General features: G+C 35.9%; 1 protein-coding gene and 1 pseudogene across 3 annotated transcripts in view; both read right to left on the minus strand.

Annotated features, from left to right (window-relative positions):
• Positions 1-23,734, minus strand: part of DCTN4 (dynactin subunit 4) — a 29,413-nt gene continuing 5,679 nt past the window's right edge. Inside the window, exons 4-14 of one of the 2 annotated variants that reach the window (XM_081036097.1) lie at positions 19,734-19,777; positions 17,571-17,678; positions 16,395-16,415; positions 15,908-15,981; positions 15,632-15,744; positions 15,246-15,355; positions 10,287-10,360; positions 6,898-6,952; positions 5,783-5,887; positions 3,811-3,908; positions 1-2,613 (exon numbers count right to left, since the gene is read on the minus strand). In XM_081036097.1, the coding sequence (XP_080892223.1) occupies positions 2,400-2,613; positions 3,811-3,908; positions 5,783-5,887; positions 6,898-6,952; positions 10,287-10,360; positions 15,246-15,355; positions 15,632-15,744; positions 15,908-15,981; positions 16,395-16,415; positions 17,571-17,678; positions 19,734-19,777 (1,016 nt within the window). In that variant the 3' untranslated portion in view covers positions 1-2,399. The remainder of the gene's footprint in view (positions 2,614-3,810; positions 3,909-5,782; positions 5,888-6,897; positions 6,953-10,286; positions 10,361-15,245; positions 15,356-15,631; positions 15,745-15,907; positions 15,982-16,394; positions 16,416-17,570; positions 17,679-19,733; positions 19,778-23,734) is intronic. The other variant, XM_081036098.1, reaches the window with a different exon arrangement.
• On the minus strand, positions 9,076-9,699 carry LOC308491910 (alpha-ketoglutarate dehydrogenase component 4-like; annotated as a pseudogene). The gene has a single exon. The product of its transcript is annotated as an alpha-ketoglutarate dehydrogenase component 4-like (transcript).

Below are 23,734 nucleotides of genomic sequence, written 5' to 3' on the forward strand. Positions count from 1 at the left end.
TCAAGCTTTGTCTGCTTTATTTCACTACATTAAGTTAAGCAATAAGGCAAAACAGGAACCTGTCATTCATAAAGATCGAGGAGTGCCTCTCATCCCCAAAAGGGACCAAAAAGGATGTTTCTTCACAAATATGCATGACATTTAGCTCATTACGCCTATAAGCACTCTGAACAGAAGAAAACTTTGGTGGCCTAATCAAATCACAAATCCAAATTAACTTAGCCTCAAGTTTCCAAAACTGTAGTTTCTAGTGCTAATGATACCTAATTTGCCTGCAGTAGTGTACAGTGACTACGCATTAAAAACCTTGCACCTGATCTAATACAAAAAGGCAACAGATAAAACTGAATTCACCAGCTGCAGGTGTTGAGCCATTTCTATTAACACACAGACTACCAACTGCACTGAAAACTATCTTGAGGAAACATTAAACAAATGGCTCTGTAATTCTGCAAGTTAATTTGGCTTCTGAAGAAAAAAAAAATTCTATGATCAAAAGTGCTTTTGTGTTTGTGTGTCACAGAGGGGTGATGAGATCCATTACATCAACATTACTTTTGGGAACAAATACCAGCTACATGCCATAAACACATGACATACAACTGTGTGTAGTCTATGTCAAGCTGTAAACATGGGAAGCTATTCTACTTTGACGCCCATTTCCTCCACTGGTAAATGTGGAGCAGTGGCGTCACAGTAGGCTCTAGCAGGTAGTGAAATAAAAATCAATTTGACACTCTGTGGGGTCACAACAAATTAAACTATTTCTATAGTCTGTAAATTTGTCATTACACAACCCCCACCCCAACTCCTAAGAGGCTAAACCTTATTATTGTCCTAATGTTAGAGATATGAGTATTTTTTCTTACACTGCAGCATATATTACTCTGTGGAACATTGTTTCATAAAATTGGCTTGACCTTAAGAGTACAATTTAGTGTTTTTCAAAGGCTTACTAAATATTTTTATCTTCCAGGGGAAGCTGACAAGATACTATGTCCTGTCTGTATTCTAGATTACTACATATCCTAATTTTTTTTTTAAACTAAAGGCTTGAACTTAAAAAACAAAAATCTAGGGTAAACAGGAAATTTCACCAAGTCTGTTGGCCACTTGCTAATAATACGTTTACAGAAAATGTGGTACAGCTGGTTGTCTACTTCGTCAAGTCTCATTTTAGAAAACATCACAGAAATTAAAGTTAACAACCCAACCCCAAGATACCAATCGGAAACAGCATATGGCTGTTAGGCAAGTATTCGGGGCTACTTGCTGAGCTATTTTGTGGTTTATAATCAAAATAGTCGTATGTGACATACCGTATGATAAAAGTCAAACCCAGGAAATGGAAAGGTTCTTTTTCTTAATACCCAGTTTTGGATTCAAGAGATTATAATTGTTAATTTCCCCTTCAAATCAATGGAAAGAACGTTAGTTCAGATCATGCTGAAAATCTGACCTTTAAAATGTTTTCTGCATTCCAGAAGTGAACTTGTCCACCAAGTTTTCTTTGGGCTGTTTCAGGTCCCAAATACTCAGAACAATCTATTGTGTTAAAGAGGCAGAGCATAGAAGGGGCAGGGAGTAAGACGTATCAACATTGCCTCCCTGTGACAGCATTAATCCTGTGATATTGTGGCAATATTTAATGAACGGAATTTGCCAGCCCCCTTGACATGACATGTAAGTGCTTGCTTCTCAAATGAAAAAGTTCCATAGTCCAGTGGGAAAAAATTTTAAGAGCCACCAATAAATAAGTATCCGTATTTACTAAGAAGAAGGTAAATAGGAGTGCTTTAAGAATTTCACAGGCTTTTCCAATTATCAGAAAACTAAAGACAAAGTGACAATTCTATTTTTCTGTCAAACGGAAATCTGTGGTAAGATGGGAGCCATGATGGTGAGTGAAGGGATATGTTTAGACTGCTAGATTGCATATAATGGAATGCAGAAAGCAGTTAGTACATTGAGACCAATGCTGGATCATGGCCAGCAGGTCTACCTTCTGATTATCGTTTTAAGTTCATCTGTGAGATTGTGATCCCTTGCAAGATCAAATCAGGAGATAGTATGTAAGAGTCCCTCAGGTTATAAATCTAATGCCACTCCAAGGAATAACCATCCCCTTCCTTGGGATGGAACTATGCTGTTGATATTCAACGTGCAGGGTTCAGAGAGGGAGACATAGATATACTGGTGTTAACAGAAGTGAGAGCAAGAGGAACAGCAATTCCCCAGTGTTCCCAATGCCTTGCCTGTGCCCCCACCCTCCCAGGAACAGGATTCAGTAGAGCATGGGTACATCGTTCTAAACAAGGCCTGATGAAGCAGCGCTTCCGCATTTTAACATGGGTTTGTGGTGATACTGTCCTTTGGGCTCTGCCCACCAGTAAAACCTTTTAAGGAAGAAGCGGGCCCAAGCTGAGTTCCACATGCTGGGTGAGCCAGATGACTTCTGTGCTCTGATCACCCTCTTCGATGGGGCGGATGGGGGCTGCCAGGTTTTTAAAATCATGCTTCATCTTAAAGCACACGGTCACTTCGCCCTCCTCACGTTGTGGGGTCACTTTGATGAAAAGACCCACTTTGTTGGCCTTTCGGAAGGCTATAACACTACGGGAGGAAACAAACACAGTATTAGGCAGGTCACAAGTCAGCCAAGCCGCTAAGACTTACAGTCATTTTATGGCCCAACAGGAAATCTCTGATGACAAGATCTAACCACCATCTCATTTATCAGCAACGAAGAGTTTCTTCAGCAAAATATTGATCCCATTTTTTTAATGTTATAAAAGGAAAATACCGTCACATAAATTCAAATAGGGAAAAGCAAAAGTCTTTGTCCTTATTTTCCCATTCACCATAAGAGAAAAGAAAACTTTGGTTCTTAACCTGCCAGGTATTTTTCTGAGTTTCTATTTTTCTATTTTTTTAACCAACACAAAAGGGACACACTATTCTGCAACTTGCTATTTTTCACACTTTTCCATATTGACTCAAATAAATCTTCTCCATTCTACTTAAGGATTACCTAGAATATTATTCTATATTTACCACAATTTCCTAGCATTCTATTCTATATTTACCATAATTTATACACACTGAGGTTTTTGCCAGTGTCCCTCTGTTATAAACACAGGTGCTGCGAACACCCCTTTACATTCACCTTTGTGCACCTGTGGTCCTATTTCTATAGGACATACCCTGATACTAACCCCGAGCTAAAGGAATATCTGAAACAACGTAAATCAGTGTTTTTGTAAACAAGTTATGTTCAAATAACTGACATGATTGCTGTCTTTAGACTGGATCCTGACTGATGCATTCCCAATTCAGGAAAAGGTTTGGTTTCTACTTTTCAGTTATTAGTTATGAAAATCTATTAATTACTCTAAGGGAGCAAAGGAACGGGGGGAACCAATCTAATGATAAACTATAGGGGAAGAATATTGTATCCTGTTCATAATCATTAAAAATCACGCACATGAAAATTTTTTATTAACGTGGGAAAATATATTCATGTTAAAAACAAAGGTTAAAAAAAGTGCTTATAGAATGATACTAATGATGAAAGAAACATGTAAGGAAAAACAGCAAAATGTTAATGATGCTTATCTCTGGTGATGAGATTTTATTTTATTTTCTTCTTCATAGTTTTATATGTATTTCCCAAATTTGTATAGTAATTATCTTTATAAATAGGAAAGACCATTTTTAAAAATCCAGGCAAAAAAACTGGGATCTGTAAGTGGGCCTCCTGTATCAGCCCATTGTGGCTGGGGGTGGAAGGGTCACAGAAAGCTCACTCACTCAGGATCGTCCTGAAAGTCCTGGGGTTCGGCCAACTCATCATATTCTGCTGCTGCATCCTTGCCGGCTAACACCAGCTCTTTGGGTGGCACCGCCACCTGGAGAGAAACAGAGAGGCCTGCCTCAGAAGGCACCAGTGTGTCACAGGACAGTCATTCATACAGCAAAGTATGACATTCATCTAGACATGCAGAAGTCATCAGCCAGATTCAAGAAACATGCAGCTCCATGTCACTGTTATAACATTTAAAAACGTGGTTTAAAAATACAGACATTTCTAGTAAAAACGTAAGGACAAAAAAATTTAGAGAGTGATAAAGTCAATGGAGTGCTTCCTCTATTGTGTAATTCAAGTGGGAAGGACACGGGGGCTTTAACTGTGTCTCTAATGTTTGATTTCTTAAGGGGATGGAGGTACATGGGTGTGTGTGAGATTATTCTTTATACTTTGGGTATATGTGAAACAGTTCATCAGTTTCTTTTGTTTTGTTTTGTTTTTAAAGAAAAACATAAAGAAATAATGGTTCCAACATTATTTTCTGAAATGGGAATGTTGGTATGTTGATGGTCAGGGAAAACAGTTAAGTGTTCTTCAGACTCGTTCTTGTGTTTTAACTAGTCCTCAACTTTGCTATGTCAGATGTTAACAGATAACAGTATCACCCACATTTCTACTTATGGATACAAATGGGGCTGGGGGAGTGTAAAGAAAGACAGTGAATCCACAAGCTGGGTATATGCACCAGGCACTTATTTCTTCATCCTCACTGGAACCGCCTCTCAGAGTTTTTTTAAGGAATGTGTCATCTCTCTTTGAAAGTAATGCTAATAAGTGAAATCATTAAAAAGCACAAGGAAGAAAAAAGGGGAAAAAATTCTCTACTAATAAATAGTATTTGAATAATAGCTAATTAAAAATATAGGCATCCTTTAGTTGATTAGAGCGTGGTGCTGATAACACCAAGGTTGCCGGTTTTGATCCCCGCATGGGCCACTGTGAGCTGCGCCCTCCTTAAAAAATAAATAAATAAATAAATAAATAAAATATATATATATATATATGTTTATGTATGTTCATCCTTTTTACCAATTTCTGTTAATGAGTATCATGCTGAATTATGAGTCAGTAATAGTCTATAGAGAGAAGTTCTTTATCTAAAATTTCAAGTACTAGATGAATCACCAAGTAGCAAAATGTACAAAGGCCACATTTCATTCATTCAACTAACACCAAGAGTCCAAATCACCTACTGTAATATTTAGTTAGTGCTATGTATCCTCTATGTAAGGAGAGGCATCTGGAGGAGGCATACTAGCTTTCCAAAGGTGTTAATTTCTATGAGTCTTGAAGAACGAGTATGTATTAGACTGAGAGATGTGAGCAAGTATATCAGGGAAGTTGGAATAGGAAGAAAGCATCCTAGATAAAATGAATAGCATATGCAATTCTCCAGCATGAAAGTTCACAACCGTTGGATCTGCTTGGATCACAACCACTAACATGTGATTCAGAGAAAGCTGTACTTGGGGACCTGGGGAAGATCCCTCTGGATGAATAGAAAGAGGTACGCACACTGAGGAGCTCTTATGCTATGCCAAGGAATTTGAATTTCATCTCCAAGTCAGAGGAACGGCAAATAATCAGCACGTCATGATCAAAATGAGATTTTAGAAAGATCACCCCGGCAGCAAGACAGAAGATGAACTGGAATGGAGGCAGTGGTAGACTGAAAATAGTGAGGTCAATTAGGAAGTTACAGTCACAATTTAGGAAAAAATGATGAGTCCTTCATATAGGGCAGAGAATTGTGTATTTACAGATAAAGTAAAAAACTTAGGAGGTAGAATCGAAAGGACTTGATGACTGCTTGGACGTGGAAATGAGACATAGTGTGGGGTCCTTGAAGCCAGGTCAAATGAGGCCACTCGAGGAAAAGTCAGCGTGAGTCAGGATGAGGCAAAATGCTCCTACCTTAGCAGTGCTGTTATTATCAGGGTCCCCCTCATCGCACTCCACGAGTGTCACATGGGTGAGATTCTCCACTGGGTTCGTAAGAGTCAGGAGGACCTGGCTCTCCTGTGGAATAGGAAAAGCATCTCAGACATGGTCCACTACGGCCACCTAGGTCCACTTTCTCAGTTGCTATACCAAATATTTCACAAATGCTTCACCCTCCCTTCTCCTATTATTTCTCCTGAGCGGTAACACCCACCTACACCTCTATCTCATAGCATTCTCAAAGTGCTCACTGATTCCTATTCTGTTATTTATAGATTAGGTCATATACTCTCTGGAGTTGCTGCTTCACTAAGGAATGGGCCAGTTACCAGATGCAGAAATTCTGAGGAATGTACATTATCTAAGTGGTTATTTAAAGTTTACAATTCTTGCTCTACCCAATCCTCCACTTAAGGACTAAAAAGAAGGAAGCCCTCATAAATAAAATATGGAACCACAGGCTAGTCAGATGTATTCACAGGAAAAAAAAAAGGCACATCAAACTGTAAAAGACTTTTTAAGATTTCTTGAACCATAATTTGCCCTTGTTTGGTACTCTGTTGAAATGAGCAAAAAAATCTTTAAAATGAACAGGGACTATATAAATATCTTCATGACATTTATGGCAGCATGAAAGGAAAGACCTAACGAGGCTGCTGCTGAATAGTATTCTGTAATCCAGCAGGGGTGTGTGTGGGAGGAAGGGCCATAGACAAGGACCTCAAAGAAGACAGAGGCTGTGCTCAAGAAGAAATCTAATTGATTCCTGCTATCTGCTCCGTATGCACACATGAGATGGTGGAGAAGAGCTAAAGATGCCTGGGGGTCCATCCATCATCTCCTTTCTTTTCCCCACCCACAACTCCATCTCTATATAATACACAACTGCTCCTTCTGTATACATCCAAAAATGCTATTGTCAAGAATCCCAGCTTAAAGAAATTTAAAATCCCAATCTCTTTTTTATTCCAAACTTTCTTCTTTTCTATCTCTTGCTCACTGTGTCCCGTGCCAAATACACACCGCCATCCACATGCGCACAATGAGCTTTCTTTCTCTTCCTTCCTGTTACTTCAGCAAGTACTAACCTTCATATAGCGAAGGTTGGGGATTGACATGATTCTCACTTCTGGGATGTAATTGCTGTGCATGAATAAAAAAAAAATGTATCAATGGTTACTGGAGTCTCTTAAAATTATTACTTTCTTAAAAGCTAGTGCACCAAAGAAAGATTTCTTCACGTTAATTAGAACATGTCAGAGAAAAAGAATTGTAGAGAATTGTATCATCATCACCACAATAAAAACTTGACATGAAACCAAACTGGTAATAAGTTCTTTCTGAAATCTTATGTATACTTCTAGTTGAGAGCCTGTGTGTGTGTGTGTGTGTGTGTGTGTGTGTGTGTGTACCATGGAAGATATCTTCCTTATATATTTATTAGATATATTTTTGAGATTTTATTAATTCATTTCTGTAAATCTACAAGGCAACTGGCTATGAGACCCAAGATTGATTAAAAAATGCATTGTAGGGGTGTAAAAACACTACCACATATTTTTATATAGTACTTAACATGTGTCAGGCAACGTTTTAGGCACTTCACAAATATGAAGTACAACTTAATGAGATAGATATTATTAGTATCCCCATTAGAAAGATGAAGAAACTAGGCCTGGCAAGAGAAGTAACTGGCTGGTAAGTGGCCAGGATTACAACCCAGGCAGTCTGGCTCCAGGGTCCTTGCTCTTGATCAAATGTTACACTGCCTCTCTAAGGAAGACCACAGAATATTGTACATACACTGCTTGTTCTGGATTCAAAACTGTCCAGGTTCAAACCCCAGATTATATACCAAGGTACCCCTTTGTAAAGATCAGGGCAAAATATTTACCTCTTTGTGTCTTGTTTTTCTCAACTGTAAAATGAGGACAATAATATATCTGTATCTCGAGGTTATTGTGAAGAATACATTAAATAGTAAGTGCAAAAGTGCTTGTACAAAGTGCATATAAATGTTAGTAACTGTGCATACATTAACATAAGACAAAACCTATTGCACAAACACTAAAAGTGGAGAGGGGGAAAGTTACCTTAGAATTGAGGCAATAAGGTATTTTAACTTTAGACTAGATATTTTTCATACTGGTCATCAGGATTACCTGAGTAAGTTAATACAAATTTAAGGGCCCTACTGTCAAAGATTTGAATTTAGCTCGTCTGACTTGTCAGAGATCTGTATTAAGATTCCCAGGCGATTCTGCCATGTCAGAAAAAAGTACTTTTCCTCAAAGCAAGCCTAAGAAATTAATGCTGACTACATCGTGCCATTCAGGGTTTCTGTAATGCGGGTAATTCTTAATCAAGAAAGGCATTGGTAGCAGACTTCACATGTACCATGTTTGTCGTTCTAGTCCTTGCTAATCAGTCATGTATTAAATAAATAAGAGTAGTTACGTAGGAAGACAGAACATATTTTATGGTGATTTAGTTATAAAGCATTTGCAAACAGAACAGTTCATTTCTTCTTCTCAACAACCCTGAGAAGCAGGGTTGGTATTATTCCTATTTCAGAGATGAAGGAAATAACTTTAGATAAATACAGTGATAGACCCTGTATCAGGCCTTTTTAACTTCTTCCTAACTCATCAGACCAACACTTCTCAACCTTTTGACTGCCAGTGACTTTTTTCTAATTGCTGCATAATATTCTACAGCACTAGTGTATTTCAATGTAATCAACGATTTGTTAATGGTTAATCCATTTGAAAATGAAATTGTTCCCAGCTTTTGCCATGAAAATGTTGCCAATATTACACATCCTTATTATAAATGTATCTTTAGGTACTGGAGCTTTTGTTTCCACAAAATAGATTCCTGAGACAATACTGCTGGGTTAAAAGATCTCCATAAGTTTGTCTTGACATTCCAGACCACTCTCCAAAAAGACTAGCAATTCGTATGCCTACCATCAATGTATGCAAATGTTTACCCACATTTTCACGAGCACCATATGCTGTTTAGTTTTTTAAACTTTTCCTATCAAGTTTTAGCATATTTCCACGTTTGTTGGCCATTTGAAATTCCTCTTCTGTGAGGTGTCCGTTCAAATTCTGTGCCCCTCTCATCCCTCCTCCATTTTTATCTTTTTAATATTTAGAAGTGTGTACAAACTTTAATAAGTATAAAGTATATAAACAATTAGGTAAGCTTGTGGAGAAGCTGACCAAGATACATAGATTAGGAGACACAAGTGTCCATCTCAATTTTGGGTTTTCTTTTATATATATAATTTATTAAAGTTGTTTAATGTAAAGTTTCTCATGTATCATTTTGGAAGTTCTTTATTGTAAAGAGGAGTCTTTTGTCTGATGACAAATAGCAGCCACACTGTCAGTGATTATTTTGGACCTCTATCCATGTCACATTGGATAAATTCGATTTCTTCTTGACACAAGTTTCCTTCTGTATTTCTGAGGTAATGTTTGTATTACTTCTGCAGTGTCCGGTGGACTTTGATCCATCAGCCAGTCTAGTGATTTACTTTCCTTAGCATGCTGTGGAACTGAAGAGGGATGAGACAGTAGTCCTGCTCACCTCAAAACTTCTGATGCACTGGGTGTAGGATTGTCTCTTCAGTCAGGGAACCTTATTAATGGAGGATGTGGCTTGATTACCTGAATGACGCTGCTGGCAGATGCCATCTTGCTGCACATCACGACCTCCATTTTTATCCTTCCAATTTGTGGGAATTCTGCATTCCAGGGTATTAAACTTTTATTTGTCATGGAGCAGGCAAATATTCTTTCCTGTTCTACGTTCTACCATTTGTCTCAGGACTTTGTTGTCAATTTTTTTACAACTCATATTTGCTAAGGTCAAAAGTCTATTTTCCTTAGTGGCTTCTGAGTTTCCTGCCTTATATATATATAGGAGGAGTCTCTCACCATAAAGTCAAGACAATATTTTCCTAATTTTTCAAAATATTTTTCTTGTTTGATAGGTGATTTTCATACACAAAATTCCCTTCTAGTGACAAGTCCCAGTGAGTTAACACCAACTTAATCACTTTTATCCCACTCAATGAAGTGTTATTAGAACACACTTAAATACAATGAACTTTGTGACAGGGACACTCTACTATACTTTATTATTTTTCACTTTAATTTTTTAAAAGATCATTCCTAAACTTAGGTACTTTATAATTTGTAATGAATGACTAGTAACTCTCCATCCAATAATCAACATGCCACATTACCACAGACCATACTATCACTGTGTCCCTGATACACACACACCCTGGATTCCGTATCTATAGATTTGCCTTAAATTTCATGACATAATTCAAAACCTAAACCTGAACAGAATAACAGGATTATTCTGATAATAGTTTTTTCCCCCGTTTTAAGCCAAGAGTAAGCACATTTGTCATGGAAAACTAAAAAACAGTAACCAAAAACCAAACCAAAATACTCACACAGCAACCAGCTGGATTTTGAATTTGATAGAAGTTGGATTAAATTCTGGCTTGCTTAAATTATGTTCACATTTCTAGAAAGAAAAAAAACATGTCTCAGGCAAATGAAAATGTATCTGATAGTCCACAGAACTGCTAAATTCAGAAGGACAGTATTTACTAAAGTTTTGTTTCATTTTGCTGCAAGACCACATATGTTCTGAAATAGTGTATACTAATCATATCCAAAATATACAAAAAAACGATGTTTTGGACTTTTGGATACAAACAACCACACTATCAAATATTATTATACCTTTGCAGTGTTTCAGAACTATTGAAATAATAAAACTACCATATATTGAGTACTTACTATGTGTGCTGAACAATGTGGATTTTGCTTATTTTTCTTTCTTGTTTTCTTTTAAACTGATTATTTTTTTATACGTCCTTTTTATTTCCTCTCTAAATGGTGTAAAAGGTATACATTCTTGCTTTAAGTGGATTTAAACATCATGTCCACTTTATGAGGTACCAGGTATAGGTACTGTAACCATTATTATCCCAATTTCACAGGTGATGAAAATGGGGCACAGGAAGAGTAAGTAATCTGTGCAACTTCATAGGGCCAGTAAGAACTGGAGCTGGGATTTAAACACCAAGCAGTGATTCCAGATCTCATATTTTAAAATAGAGTAATATTTATTTATTTCTTGAATAACACACAAACATGGTTAAAAATTTTTTTAACAGTACAAAAAAGGTATAAAGAGACCCATTTTAGCTGTCCCCTTGTTCCTTTCCCCAGAGCCAACCAGTTTCTCACGTGTTTTCTCAGATAGCCTATATATATCATCCTTTTTCACAGTAACACAAAAGGGAGCATTCTATATACTCTTCTGCCCTTTGCTTTTTAAACTTTATTTATCTTGGAATTCCATACCAGCACACACAGAGGTGCCTCTGTATCCTACTGTAACTTACTGAACCAGACCCAAATTGATGGATGTTTCCATGACTTTGCTACTACAAATAATGTCGCAATAGTATTCTTGTACATGAATCATTTCCCACTTGTAAATGTGTCTGTAAGATAATTTCCTAAAAGTGGACCAACGGGTGAGTGCATTAGTTATTTTGATAGGTACTGTGAAACAGCTAACTTTTGCCAATCTGGTAATTATAAAATGGCATCTCACTGTAGTTTTATGTACATTCTCCCCGATTGCTGTATAAGTTTGAGTATCTTTCCTATTATTGAGTATTGGGATTTCCTCTGCGTGACTTGTATGTTAGTATCTACTGGTTTTTTATACTGGGATAGCTTTTCCTTACTGATCTGCTAAACTTCTTTACATAGTCTGGACACTAAACCTTTGTTAATTATATGACTTGCAAATTACCTTTCTAAGTTCACGGCCTATCTTTTCATTACTGTATGGGTTTTCTTTGGAGCAGGAGTGCAAGTTTTACTTTTAATGTGTCAAATATATAACTTTTTCCATTATAGTTTATGCTTTTTTGTCTTATGGAATACTTCCTTACCCAAAAGTTATAAAGATATTCTCTTCTATTTCTTTCTAGAAGTTTTGCTCTTTACATTTATTCTTTAAAGTTTCCAATGTTCTAGAAAGTGACTTTTGTGTATAGTGTGAGACAGACCCAATTTTATATTTTTCATATAATCATTTGACCTGGCAAAACTTAACAGCTTTCCCCAATGATCTGTAATGCCATGTTTAGTAAAACCCAGTTTCCTCGCATGCATGATTCTGTTTCTACTTTCTCTATTCTGTTCCCAGTCTACTAACCTATGGATTTTTCTTTTTGTTTACATATACATGTATTTTCCTTCCTTTCCTACACAAAAAGTAGTGTACCTGCCATGCAACCTGCATTTTGCATTTAAAAATATATCCCGTATTAGTATATTTTTTTAATAGATTTATAGAACTCATTATGTGGCTATATCCCAATCTCTGCTCATTTTGGTTTATGCAGAGGTGTGTCTTCAGGATAGACTCCTAGAAGGGAGGTTGGTGGGTCAAAAGGACACAGCTTATTTACTTTTGGTAGATTTTCTTGTAATGTCTTTCTCTGGTTTTAGTATTAGGGTAATGCTGGCCTCATAAAATTAGTTAGGAAGTATTCCCTCTGCTTCCATCTTCTGAAAAACATTATAGAGAATTTGGTACATTTCTTCCTTAAATGTTTGGTAATATTTACCAGTGAATACATCTTGGCCTGGTGCTTTCTGTTTTAGAAGGCTATTAATTCAATTTTTAATACATATAAACCTATCAGATTGTCAATTTCTCGTGTGAATTTTGGTAGATTGTGTCTTTTAAGAAAGTGGTCCATTTCATCTAAATTAGCAGATTAGTGGGCACAGATTTGTTCATTGTATTCTTTTAGTATCCTTTTCATTTCCATGGAACTCTAGTGATGCCCCTTTTCATTTCTTTTCTTTTTTTTTTTGTTGAGAGCCCACTGGCCCATGTGGGAATCGAACCGGCAGCCTTCGGAGTTAGGAGCATGGAGCTCTAACCGCCTGAGCCACCGAGCCGGCCCCGCCCCTTTTCATTTCTGATATTAGTAATTTGCGTCCTCTCTTATTTCTTAGTTAGCCTGGCTAGAAGCTTATTGATTTTATTGATCTTTAAAAAAAAAACAAAACCGTTTTTGGTTTCATTACTTTTCTCTACTGATTTTGTTTTCAATTTCGTTGATCTCTGCTCTAATTCTTATTATTTCTTTTCTTCTTCTCACTTTGGATTTAATTTGCTCTTTTTTTTCTAGTTTCCTAAGGTAGAAACTTACATTACTGTCTCTTAGATCTTCTTTTCTAATATACGCATTCAGTGATATAAATTTCCCTCTGAGCACTGCTTTCAAATTCATCCCACAAATTTTGGTAAGTTGTGTTTTCATTTTCAGTTAGTTCAAAACATTTTTAAATTTCTGTTGAGATTTCTTTTTTGACACATGTGTTATTTAGAAGTGTTGTGTTGTTTAATCCAGATATTTGGGGATTTCCGTTATTGATTCCTAGTTTAATTCCATTTTGATCTGAAAGCTGACACTGTATGATTTCTATTCTTTTAAATTTGTTAAGGAGTTTTTATGGCCCAGAATGTAGTCTACTTTGGTTCATGTTCCACGTGAGCTTGAGAAAAAAGTATACTCTGCTATTGTTGGCCAAAATAGTCTACAGATGGCAATAATATTCAATGATTGATGCATATAATTGAATTCACCTATGTCCTTACTCCTTACTGATTTTTTGCCTGCTGGATCTGTTCTTTTTTAAATGATTATTATTGAGGAATATTAGGGAAACAGTATGTTTTTCCAGGATATCAAGTCGTTGTTTTTCAATCTAGTTGTGGGGGGCACAGCTCAGCTCCAAGTCAAGTCGTTGTGTTCAATCCAGTAGTGGAGGGCGCAGCTCACTGGCCCATGTGAGAATCGAACCAGCCCGTGCTCTAACCAACACCCGTGCTCTAACCAACTGAGCCATCCGGCCGCCCCTGGATCTGTTCATTTCTAAGAAAGGGGTGTTGAAGTCTCCAACCATGATAGTGGATTTACCTATTTTTCCTTGTAGTTCTATCAGTTTTTGCTTCATATAGTTTAGCACTCTATTGTTAGGCACGTACATGTTAAGAATTGTTGTAACGTCTTGCAGAATTGACCCTTTTTTCATCATGTAATGCCCTTCTTTACCCCTGATAAGTGTCTTTACTTTGAAATCTGATCTGTCTGATATCAATATGGCTACTCTTGCTTTCTTTTAAGTTTTGTGTTAGCATGGTATATTTTTTCTCCATTTACTTTAAATCTATGTCTTTAAATTGGGTTTTTCCTTTCTTTTAAAAAAGGTTTTGCATTATAGAAATTCTCTAACATATGCAAAAACTCAGAACACTGTTATAAATCCCTAGGTACCCCTTACCCAGCTTCAACAATTAGCAATAATGGCCAATCCTGTTTCATCTACATTCTCTTGCACTCCTCATGCTTGATTATTTTAAAACAAATCACACATCATGTCATTTCATCCACAAATATTTTGGTATGTATCTCTAAATGATAAAGGTATTTTAAAAAGTAACCATACTGTTATTATCCCTTAAAAAAAAAAAAAGAACAATTCTTTTAATAGCATATAAAATACAGTGTTTAAATTTCCCCAAAGTTTTCATAAATTTTTCTTTCCTTCCACATTCTTTCCCTCATTCTTCCCTTCCTTTGGCCCCTTTCTTTCTATGTTTTGTTTGAATCAGGAATTCAAGTCTACACAGTATGACAGGCCTATTAAGTCTCTTCTACTCTAGGGCTATGTTATTTGCAGTCACTAGTCATATGTGCTTATTTAAATAAATTACAATGAAAGGTTCAGTTCCTCATCTGTACTATCACATTTCAAGTGCTCAATAGCCACACGTGACTAGTGGCTGCCATGGTGGACTGCGTGATAAAGAACCTTTTCATTATCACATGAAGTTCTGTTGGACAGGACTGATCTAAAAGGTTTCCTTTTTTTCCCTACAATTTTTTTACTGAAGAAACTGTTGTTTCTTCTATAGATTCTCAGAGCCTGGATTTTGCAAATTTTTCTTCTTTCTTGCTTTCTTTCAAATTGCTTCTTTTTCACTAGCCCTTTTTGTTTCCTCCCCTAGACTACTAGCTATATACTTTTTCACCATTCTTTTAGCAGTTAGTACTATGAACTTAAACTTCAGATACCTCCGTTTCCATATCTGGGGTAAGACAGGGGTAAGTAATAGTAGTACCTACCTCATAGATTTATGAGGATTGAGTTTATCTTGAAAGCATTTAAAATAGTGCCTGGACAACTATACATTCTCCGCATTTACTACATTTCAGAGGCTTTGATATTGGCCAGATAGCCACCATGTTAACTTTATGTTTGCTTTTCCCTGGTACAAAAGGGACTTCAATAAATGCAATATTTACCCGGCAGCGCAGGGACCGTTTGATCAGAAGATGTTTGTGACGAGGATAGAGCTGAGAAGCACAGATTGGTTGGAAGTCAGGCTGTAAGAGGCGCTGCTGAAGGGTGGTGACTAGCATGAAAGGCAGAAACCAGGCTTAGTTTAGTAACTTGCTCAAAACCAAACGTAAATGAAATAATACATAAAACAGCACAGCTCTGTGAAGAGTGTTCTTCAAAAAACAATCATATAGAAACTTAAAGTTAAGTGATGATTTGTTACATCTACCTTATTTTCTACATGATTCATTTTACTAACAACTATGCTGCTAAAAATCTCACATCACAAAGTAACAAACGTACAATTAGTTATAAAAGATAAACAAAGTAGAATCATGTATAAAATTACCCTCTGTTAAATTTACTGGTCTTGTATAATAGTCTTCAGGTAGAGGTTCCACTTCATCTACAGCTTGAGCTGGCTCAATCTTTATCTCTTTCTGGTCCTCTCCTTCTTTAAGGCTAAGAGAGAAAATACAGTAATTTTTCAAGGGTCCACCTTAGGTCTTTTCCAAGTATGAGAATCTTCTTCACAATTGGCAATTATTTATTTAAAAATCACATTCCATCAGTGTTCATTCTCATACCTGCTTTTTTCTCAAAGGTACTTAATGTCCAAACTTACGAAAGTCCGGCAAGGGTACTGATGGTTGCACCAGCTCGTGGTCGTTGAAGCCTGGTTCCAAGACCATATTTGTCCTAAACAGAGTTCAGAAATTCCTATTAGACATCCTACCTTTATACATCCTATTTAGCAAAAGAAAGAATTTTGGGTGGGACAGCATGAGAAGCTTAGGGAAATAAGCAAAAAACAAAACAAAACAAAAAAAACAGAAACAATCTTTTAGAAAGAGTAATTTGTAGCCTCGTATCATATTCTTAAAATAATAATAAAAGCACCAAACATGGAGACTGAAACTACATTAATACAGTAAAATTTAAAATGCGTGGGTTTTTGTTTTCTTTTGCTATTGTATCTAAATCTATGCTATGGCTTAGACTAGAACTACGTAGAGTGTCTAAGACACATGATGAATGTCTTCTTGGAAGGAACACCAGTGATCATCTGCTAACTTCTTCAGGGTTAGCAAGAATGGTAAAAGAGAACTTACCACTACATGAATAGTGTGTTGCTGTAGGCCCCAAATTAGCAGCAGGTTGCAACAGAGACAAAAAAAATGCAGCATAAGATAGAAGCAAACTCATACAGCAGGCAGGTTATATGGGAAAGTTGGAAGAATAATGCATTTCATTCCAATTCTTCTCCTAAATACACTAGTGCATATGCTACTTGTACCATTGGACTATGCAGAAATATTCATCGAAATTTCATTTAAATCTTCGATTTTCAGTTGCTTTCCAAGTTTTAATGTTTTATTAAATTCTAAACTAGGTATTTTTATGTGGACCTTACCAATTCTTAGAGTTCCAATGGCTTAATTAATTCTCATGCAGAAGCAGTATGACAAGCCATTTCACCTTTACAAGCCTCATTTCCTCAATTGTAAAATAGGGATATACCATCTATTCCACAGGATTATTGTGAGGATCAAATGATATGTGCAATGATATGATCAAGCACAAGGCTTGACACATCACTGCTATTCAATAATTATTATTCATTAAATGCCAAACTGCATGGCTACAAGCAAACACACAGAAAACACACTGTTCTGTGAGAGCAAATAAAACTTGGGGGACAAGAACAAAAAGTTCCAAATACTAATCTCTTGTTTCTCATTGGTAGCATACAAACTTGTAGACAATGATGTCCATAAATAATTCCTATCCAAAATTACATTTGCATATATTACTATTTATTTAACCACACAAATGCACCGTGTAAAAGTCAGCGGTTTCATACTGGAGAAATATGTGAAGCTTCCCCCCCAAGTTATGATACCTAGAGCTTGGAAACCAGGATGTCAAAGGTGGGCGCCATGGTACTATGAATAAAATCTACCACTTGCCGACTTCTTCTGACTTTCCATAATATCTAAAAGCTGTAAGAGTTCTGTGGTGCCTATAAATGGTGGCCTCTTTGGGGAATAATCAGAAGAGAAAAAGGGGAGTGATGAAGAAAGAAAACACAAATTTCCTTAAATCTCATAATGATACGGCAAAAGCATCACTGCTTAATTTAAACATCTATAATTTAAGGAACTTTTCTCTTTGCCATAATTTCACGAATCTAGGTACAACGGCCACTTTCTGAAACGGTCAGTGTCCTTATGCAATACATGTCGCGATCAATGAAGTGCAAACTCCTTTTTGTACCAAGTCCTCACCGAGAAGGCCAAAGGCATATAGTTTCTACGCCGTGCCAGTTTCTTGCGATCTCGCTCAACCTTCTCTTTCTGAGCGAGCTGCTGGTAATATTCAATCAGTTTGTTCATCTGTAAGAAATTGAAGACTTTTATTTGTTTCATGAAAAATCTAACAGGAAACATACAAAATTAATCAACACCACTTACTAGACACGTAATAAATACAGAAGACAAATTATTAAGGTAGGCAAGTTTGCCCTCTTCTTCAAAATGAATTTGTCTTCATTACATGGACTACTTCAGAATTGAAATGGAACTTTCAAGTTCAACAACAGGTAGAAACGGGCAATGAAAAGGCTTGAAAATTTCAGGCTCTCTTCTCACTGCTTTTATTTCATTACTTATTTCCCTTCATAACTGCTCCTATTTTTTTCTGCATGGCCACAGGACCACCTATGCCTAAGAATGTGACATTTCATACTCTATTTTCTCGCCTACTCCGCAACACATTTTCATTCTCAAAATCTATTTTAATCATAAAAACAATACGTCTATATTAATGGTGAAAAGTTCAAACGATATACAAACATAAAATAAAAAGTGAAACTTCTATCTCAAGTCCACCTTTCCTCTCACCAAAGGTATCCACTATATAGCTATGTTTGTTACACTTACAGATACAAGTATGATATTATATTTTGTATACATTAAAAAAACCCATGTATAGACATATAGCTTTTATGTGTATAAAAATATCTTTTTATAATTCATATAAGAAACTTTTGATAACTTTTATACTGAAAATATCATGAACTGTCCCTTCCAGTACAAATAGACCTACCTCATTCTTTTTAAAGGTTGCATCTCATTGCATTGTACAGATGTCCTATAAGGTATTTAACCATTTCCTATAATAGGACTTAAATTGTCTCCTCATACCCACTCTTGTCCTCTAAATTCAGTAGCAACTTCGTTTTAAAAACACGAATTTTATGCTTTGCTTAAAACCTTTAAAGGCTTCTCAAACTCCTTAACTTGGTCTATATGGTCTGCTCTCCAACCACCTGATGCTGTGCTTCACACTCCAGTCACGCTCACCTTGTCTGCAACTTGCTTTGCTTCTTCCACTTACAAGCTCCTTGTATGTGCTGTCCCGCTGCCTTGAATTCTTTCCCTTCTGTGCTTGTTCTCCTTAAATCTTAGCAACTTCCCTATACATGGACCTAGCTAGTTGAAATTTCCGTAAATGTTTCTATGACACAATTTCTCTTATTCCCATTCCTTACCGCTTTCCTTTATCTGGGAGTTATTTGATTTTTGTCTTCCCATTAGACTTAAGCTCTGTGAGGGTAGGCAACGTGTCTATTATAGTTCAGCATAGTCCGTGGCACACAGTAAGTGCTCAATAAATATTTGATGAATATATATATATATATTTTTTTGTGCATAAGTATTTCTGTTGGTCAAAGTCCAGTAAGTAGACACCATTGAGAGCTTAAGAAATCTGTACTAATTTACACTAACAATAGTATATGTAAAAAGGTTCAATTCCTCACACTATTATCCAGGATATAGTCAGTATTTCTACTTTTTGCTGATGTCATGAGTGGATAATTATAAACTGTTTAATTTGCAGCTTGATCGTACATACTTCATTTCAATACTGTCTAATTATCTTTCTTATAGTCTAGTTCCGGGGGGCGGGGGGGATCAGTTCTAACGTATACATAGTACCAAGATCAGTTCACTATGAACTCTTAAAGGATACTCAAGTCATGATTCTATAAGCAACCACCACTGAGCCCCAGGGCAGCTTCTAAATTAGTGGAGTTTCCAGGAGTTAACAGGTCTGTATGTTGATGATACTTCTAAGAGTATCTGAGAACAAATGGAACCTTAACTTGGTGCGTATGTGAAAAACAAAAGCATACAGTTTCCTTTTTTCAGTTCACATCTTGAGTACAGAACTAAAACTACACCTCGGTTTCTCTATTAACTTAGCGAAAGAAACTGCCATTGTGATTTAATGTCGTACAATGAGAAGCACTTTCTATGTGTAACAGACAACAAAACACACATGATAGATTTCTAAGCACAGGTCACGTCACTGATAAAATGCAAGATCTTCAGTCTTTCTCTTTAACTTTGCTTGTTTCATCCTCTCTCTGATGACCGTTGACTTACCCGTTGAGTGTGAGGATTTTCAGGCTCCTGCCAACCACCACTAGCTGCAAAACAGAAGAACGTCAAACAAGAATTTCCTAACTTGATAATTTTATTTTCACAAAAACGAGTCATCTGCAGGCCACAAAATTAAACTTGAAAACATAAAATCTCAGAACTTCCAAGAAAGAGTCCTAGAAATTATACAGATCAGAATGCCCAGAATAAATTTTTTCTTTAAATGTAATGATAATCCTCATCCCACCACAACTAACACCTGTGTAGCTTCTCTGCCACGCACTTGAAATGCATTTCATTTCATTTCATTTTATTCTCTCATAACCCTCTGCGGTAGGGTTATTAGTCTCATTTTACAAAAGAGAAAACTGAAGATCAGAGAGTTAGATAATTTGCTCAAAGCCACTCAATTAATAACTTGCCCAAAGCCAGGATTCAAACTCTGACCCCAGAGACTGCTCTTATCTGCAATACTGCAATTTCTGTGTTTTATGACTTTGGTTTGGAGGAAATTTTCTTACGTAAAAAGTGAACAGCACAAATCATAAAAGAATATTACAGAAAGCTGAAAATAAAACCATAATGAACACTTTCAACAAGTGGTGCTACAATAATTGGATACCCACATCTAAAAAAAAAGAAAAAAAGAAAGAACCTAGACCCTTTCCTCAGAACATATACAAAACTTACCCTGAAATGAACCATAGACTTACATGGGCGAGTTAAAACTATAATCTTTCTAGAAGAAAACATCAGTGAAAATCTTAGTGACTTGGGTGAAGCTAAGTTTTTTTTCATTGGGACACAAAAGGCACAAACTATAAAACAAAAAATTAATACACCGGACCTCAAAATTAGAAACTTGTGTTCTTCAAAAAACACTGTTTAGAAAATAAAAGGGCAAGTCACAGACTGGGAGAAAATATTTGCAAAACATATACTGAACAAAGGACTTGTATCCAGAATACAGAACTGTTATAACTTAATAAAGAAACAAAAATTTAGTTAAAAAATGAGCAAAAGATTTGTACAAACACTTCACCAAAGAAAACATATAGATGGCAAATAAGCATATTAAGAAGATGCAAATTACAACCACAATGAGGTTATCACTACACACCCACTAGAAGAGCCAAAATGAAAAAGAACTAGAACTCTCCTGCATTGCTGGTGAGAATCAAAAACGGTATAACCACTTTGGAAAATAGTTTGCAAGTTTCTAGTCATTAAACACAACTGACTGCAAAGGGGCATAAGGAATCTTTTTGGGGTGATGGAATTGTTCTATAACATGATTGTGGTGGCTGCTACATTAGTGCACATATTTGTCAAAAACCAGAATTCTACACTTAAAATTGGTGAACTTCATTATATGTAAATTATATCTCAATAAAGCTAATCAAAAAAGTAAAGTATAATGAAATACCATTATCTCATTATAGTTTCACAACCATCAGTTTGGAAAAACACTACTATGTACCAACTGCCAAGGATCGAGAGCAATGGGTACTCTACTGGTATACGTTACTAGTGGGAGCAAAACTGGTAAACCAGTTTGGAGAACTAAGAATGGACATAACTTAAAACCAGCAATTTTACTTTCAGTTACGCAAAGAAATTCTTGTGATTTAGGAAACACACACAAGAATGCTTCTAACAGCACTGTTGTCAAAAGGAAAGACTGACAATCTATATATCCATCAAGAGTCTGAGTTAAGTAAACTGTAGTTAAGTCATTCATGAAATCTACTCTCACAAACATAATACTGATAGAAGACATGCATGGACACTGATACACACTGAATTCAGGACTGATGATTACCAACCTGGGAGGTAGAGGAAGGGGGATGCAGTGGGCAAAGGCTACACAGGGGTTTATACTGTTTTGTTTGTTTACTTTCTGAAGCTGGGTGATAAATACACAAATGTGTATTATCTGTACAATTTTAAACAACCTTTTTTCAGAACAAAAAGGACTCATGGAAGGTGACACTATATTCCCTTGCAAGAAATAGCAGCAATAACATCCTTTAGTACAATATTCGTATTTTAAAGGTTGCCTTACTTAAGGCAATCATGAAAAATAATTATGTACAAAGAAATGTTTCAGTTGTAATATTTTAAAAGATCGGAATATCCTACCTAATTGCTTCGTTAGAATTGGTAATTTATTCTAAACAGCAATTTGGGAGACAAAATGATCTCATTGTTAAGCTTTTCTCTGCACATTAGTGATACAAAAGCTCCCTTATAAATAAACAAATAGTTCCAACTAAAGTGGTTTCAGAGCGTCTTAGCGATGACATCATGGAAAAAATGAAATTATCTGAACTCCTTTAAGAGCTCCCAGGATTCAATCATCACTGTCAAGATAACATAGAGGAAATAAGATTTCTAGAAGCAAGCACAGGTTTTAAGTTCTGAAATACAAGTTCTCCGATCTTAATGACTAATAACCCAAAAAGCATAAAAATTCACTTACAGAGGAACAAACTAAGAAATCTATTTGGATTTCTGGGCTTTGTTTCTTTAACTTGATAGAGACAAACTACAAACATGGAAGAATACACTTTAACTCACTGAGGCATACACTGGCACTGGGAGGTTGTTTTTTCACATTTAACTTAGATTCATAAACAAATTCAAACAACGTGCTTGCTACACTGACATTAAAACATATGCACAAATATTTACTCGTATCTAAAAGGATGCTACAGTATCATTCTAATATAATTCACATTTCAGGAAATATTTACCCACCAACGAACACTTTTAAGGAATTAGATACACTTGTTTAGTTAACATTTTTGTTTTGGAAGAATATTGTATCAATTTAATATACAAAGTCAGAAAAACAACCAGGCGCTCAAGCATTCTGAACCAAGTGGCAAAGTAAATAGAATCAAGGATTAAATTTTTAAGAACAGTTGAATCTAAAGAAACTTCACTCCTCTTTACTTCCAAACTGTGTAAGAATCTATGGAAAGTTTTTAGCTAAAGTCAATCTTCATTTTCGTTACATCAAATGACATGAGTTTGTTAGGGGCTTCCTCATATGTTAATAAGTAAGCTAAAACTTTTTTATGAAAATTCAAAAATGGGAATATTTAACAAGTCTAAATAGTTTTCAGGAAATTAAACAAATGAAATTTCAGAAAGTCAGAAAAAAGAAAATGGGGAGTTAGCAATGCTACTATTTATATAAAAAATAAATAGCAAGTGAAGATTTTGAACTGACTGTGTAAACAGTATCTCTATTCTGAAGCTAACCATGAAGTATGGGAAATGTAAAAATAAAGGAAGTTTCCAAATAAAGATAAGTGCAACCTCAGATATGAAAGGCTCATATGATGAACAGGTAATTAATGTGTTAGGTGATGTTTACTTCTAAACACACACAACTTTTCTGTTTCATTGACAAACATTTCATATGTACACATGTATCTTTGAGCATGTATTTGAATGTGCCAGAATAGATACCTGGGACATGGAATTGCTGGACAGAAGGAAAAAAAGCAATACAAATTTTAATAAATGTTGCCAAACTGCTCTTCAAGGCAGTAGTGTATGAAAGAACTATTTTCCCATATTCTTGCCAACACCTGATATTACCAGATATAAACAATTTTGCCAAAGTCAACGAAGTTTTCATTTGCATTTCCCTGACTACTAGTAAAGTTGAACATACCTTTCCGCGTATTTATTAACTTAAAAAAAAAATAATATTACCTCACCAAGTTGTGTGTGAAAATAAAAACTCCAATCAACCAGACAATGAAAACTAAACAAAGAATTCAGACATTCAAAACAAGGACTTTGTTCCCAAAGAACTGATATTAGAGTTGAAAACAGTTGAAAAATTCACATATAAACAATATTAATAGTACAAGGCAGTTCGTGATACCCAAAGGAGTAGAAATAAAAAGAAAGGTCTATAAAATTTGAGAGGAGGGAAACACGAGAGGGTGGAACTTGTCTTTGTAACTTCATAAAAGGTTCGGGTC

Source organism: Rhinolophus hipposideros, assembly GCF_964194185.1.
Source record: "Rhinolophus hipposideros genome assembly, chromosome: 23".
NCBI lineage: Eukaryota > Metazoa > Chordata > Mammalia > Chiroptera > Rhinolophidae > Rhinolophus > Rhinolophus hipposideros.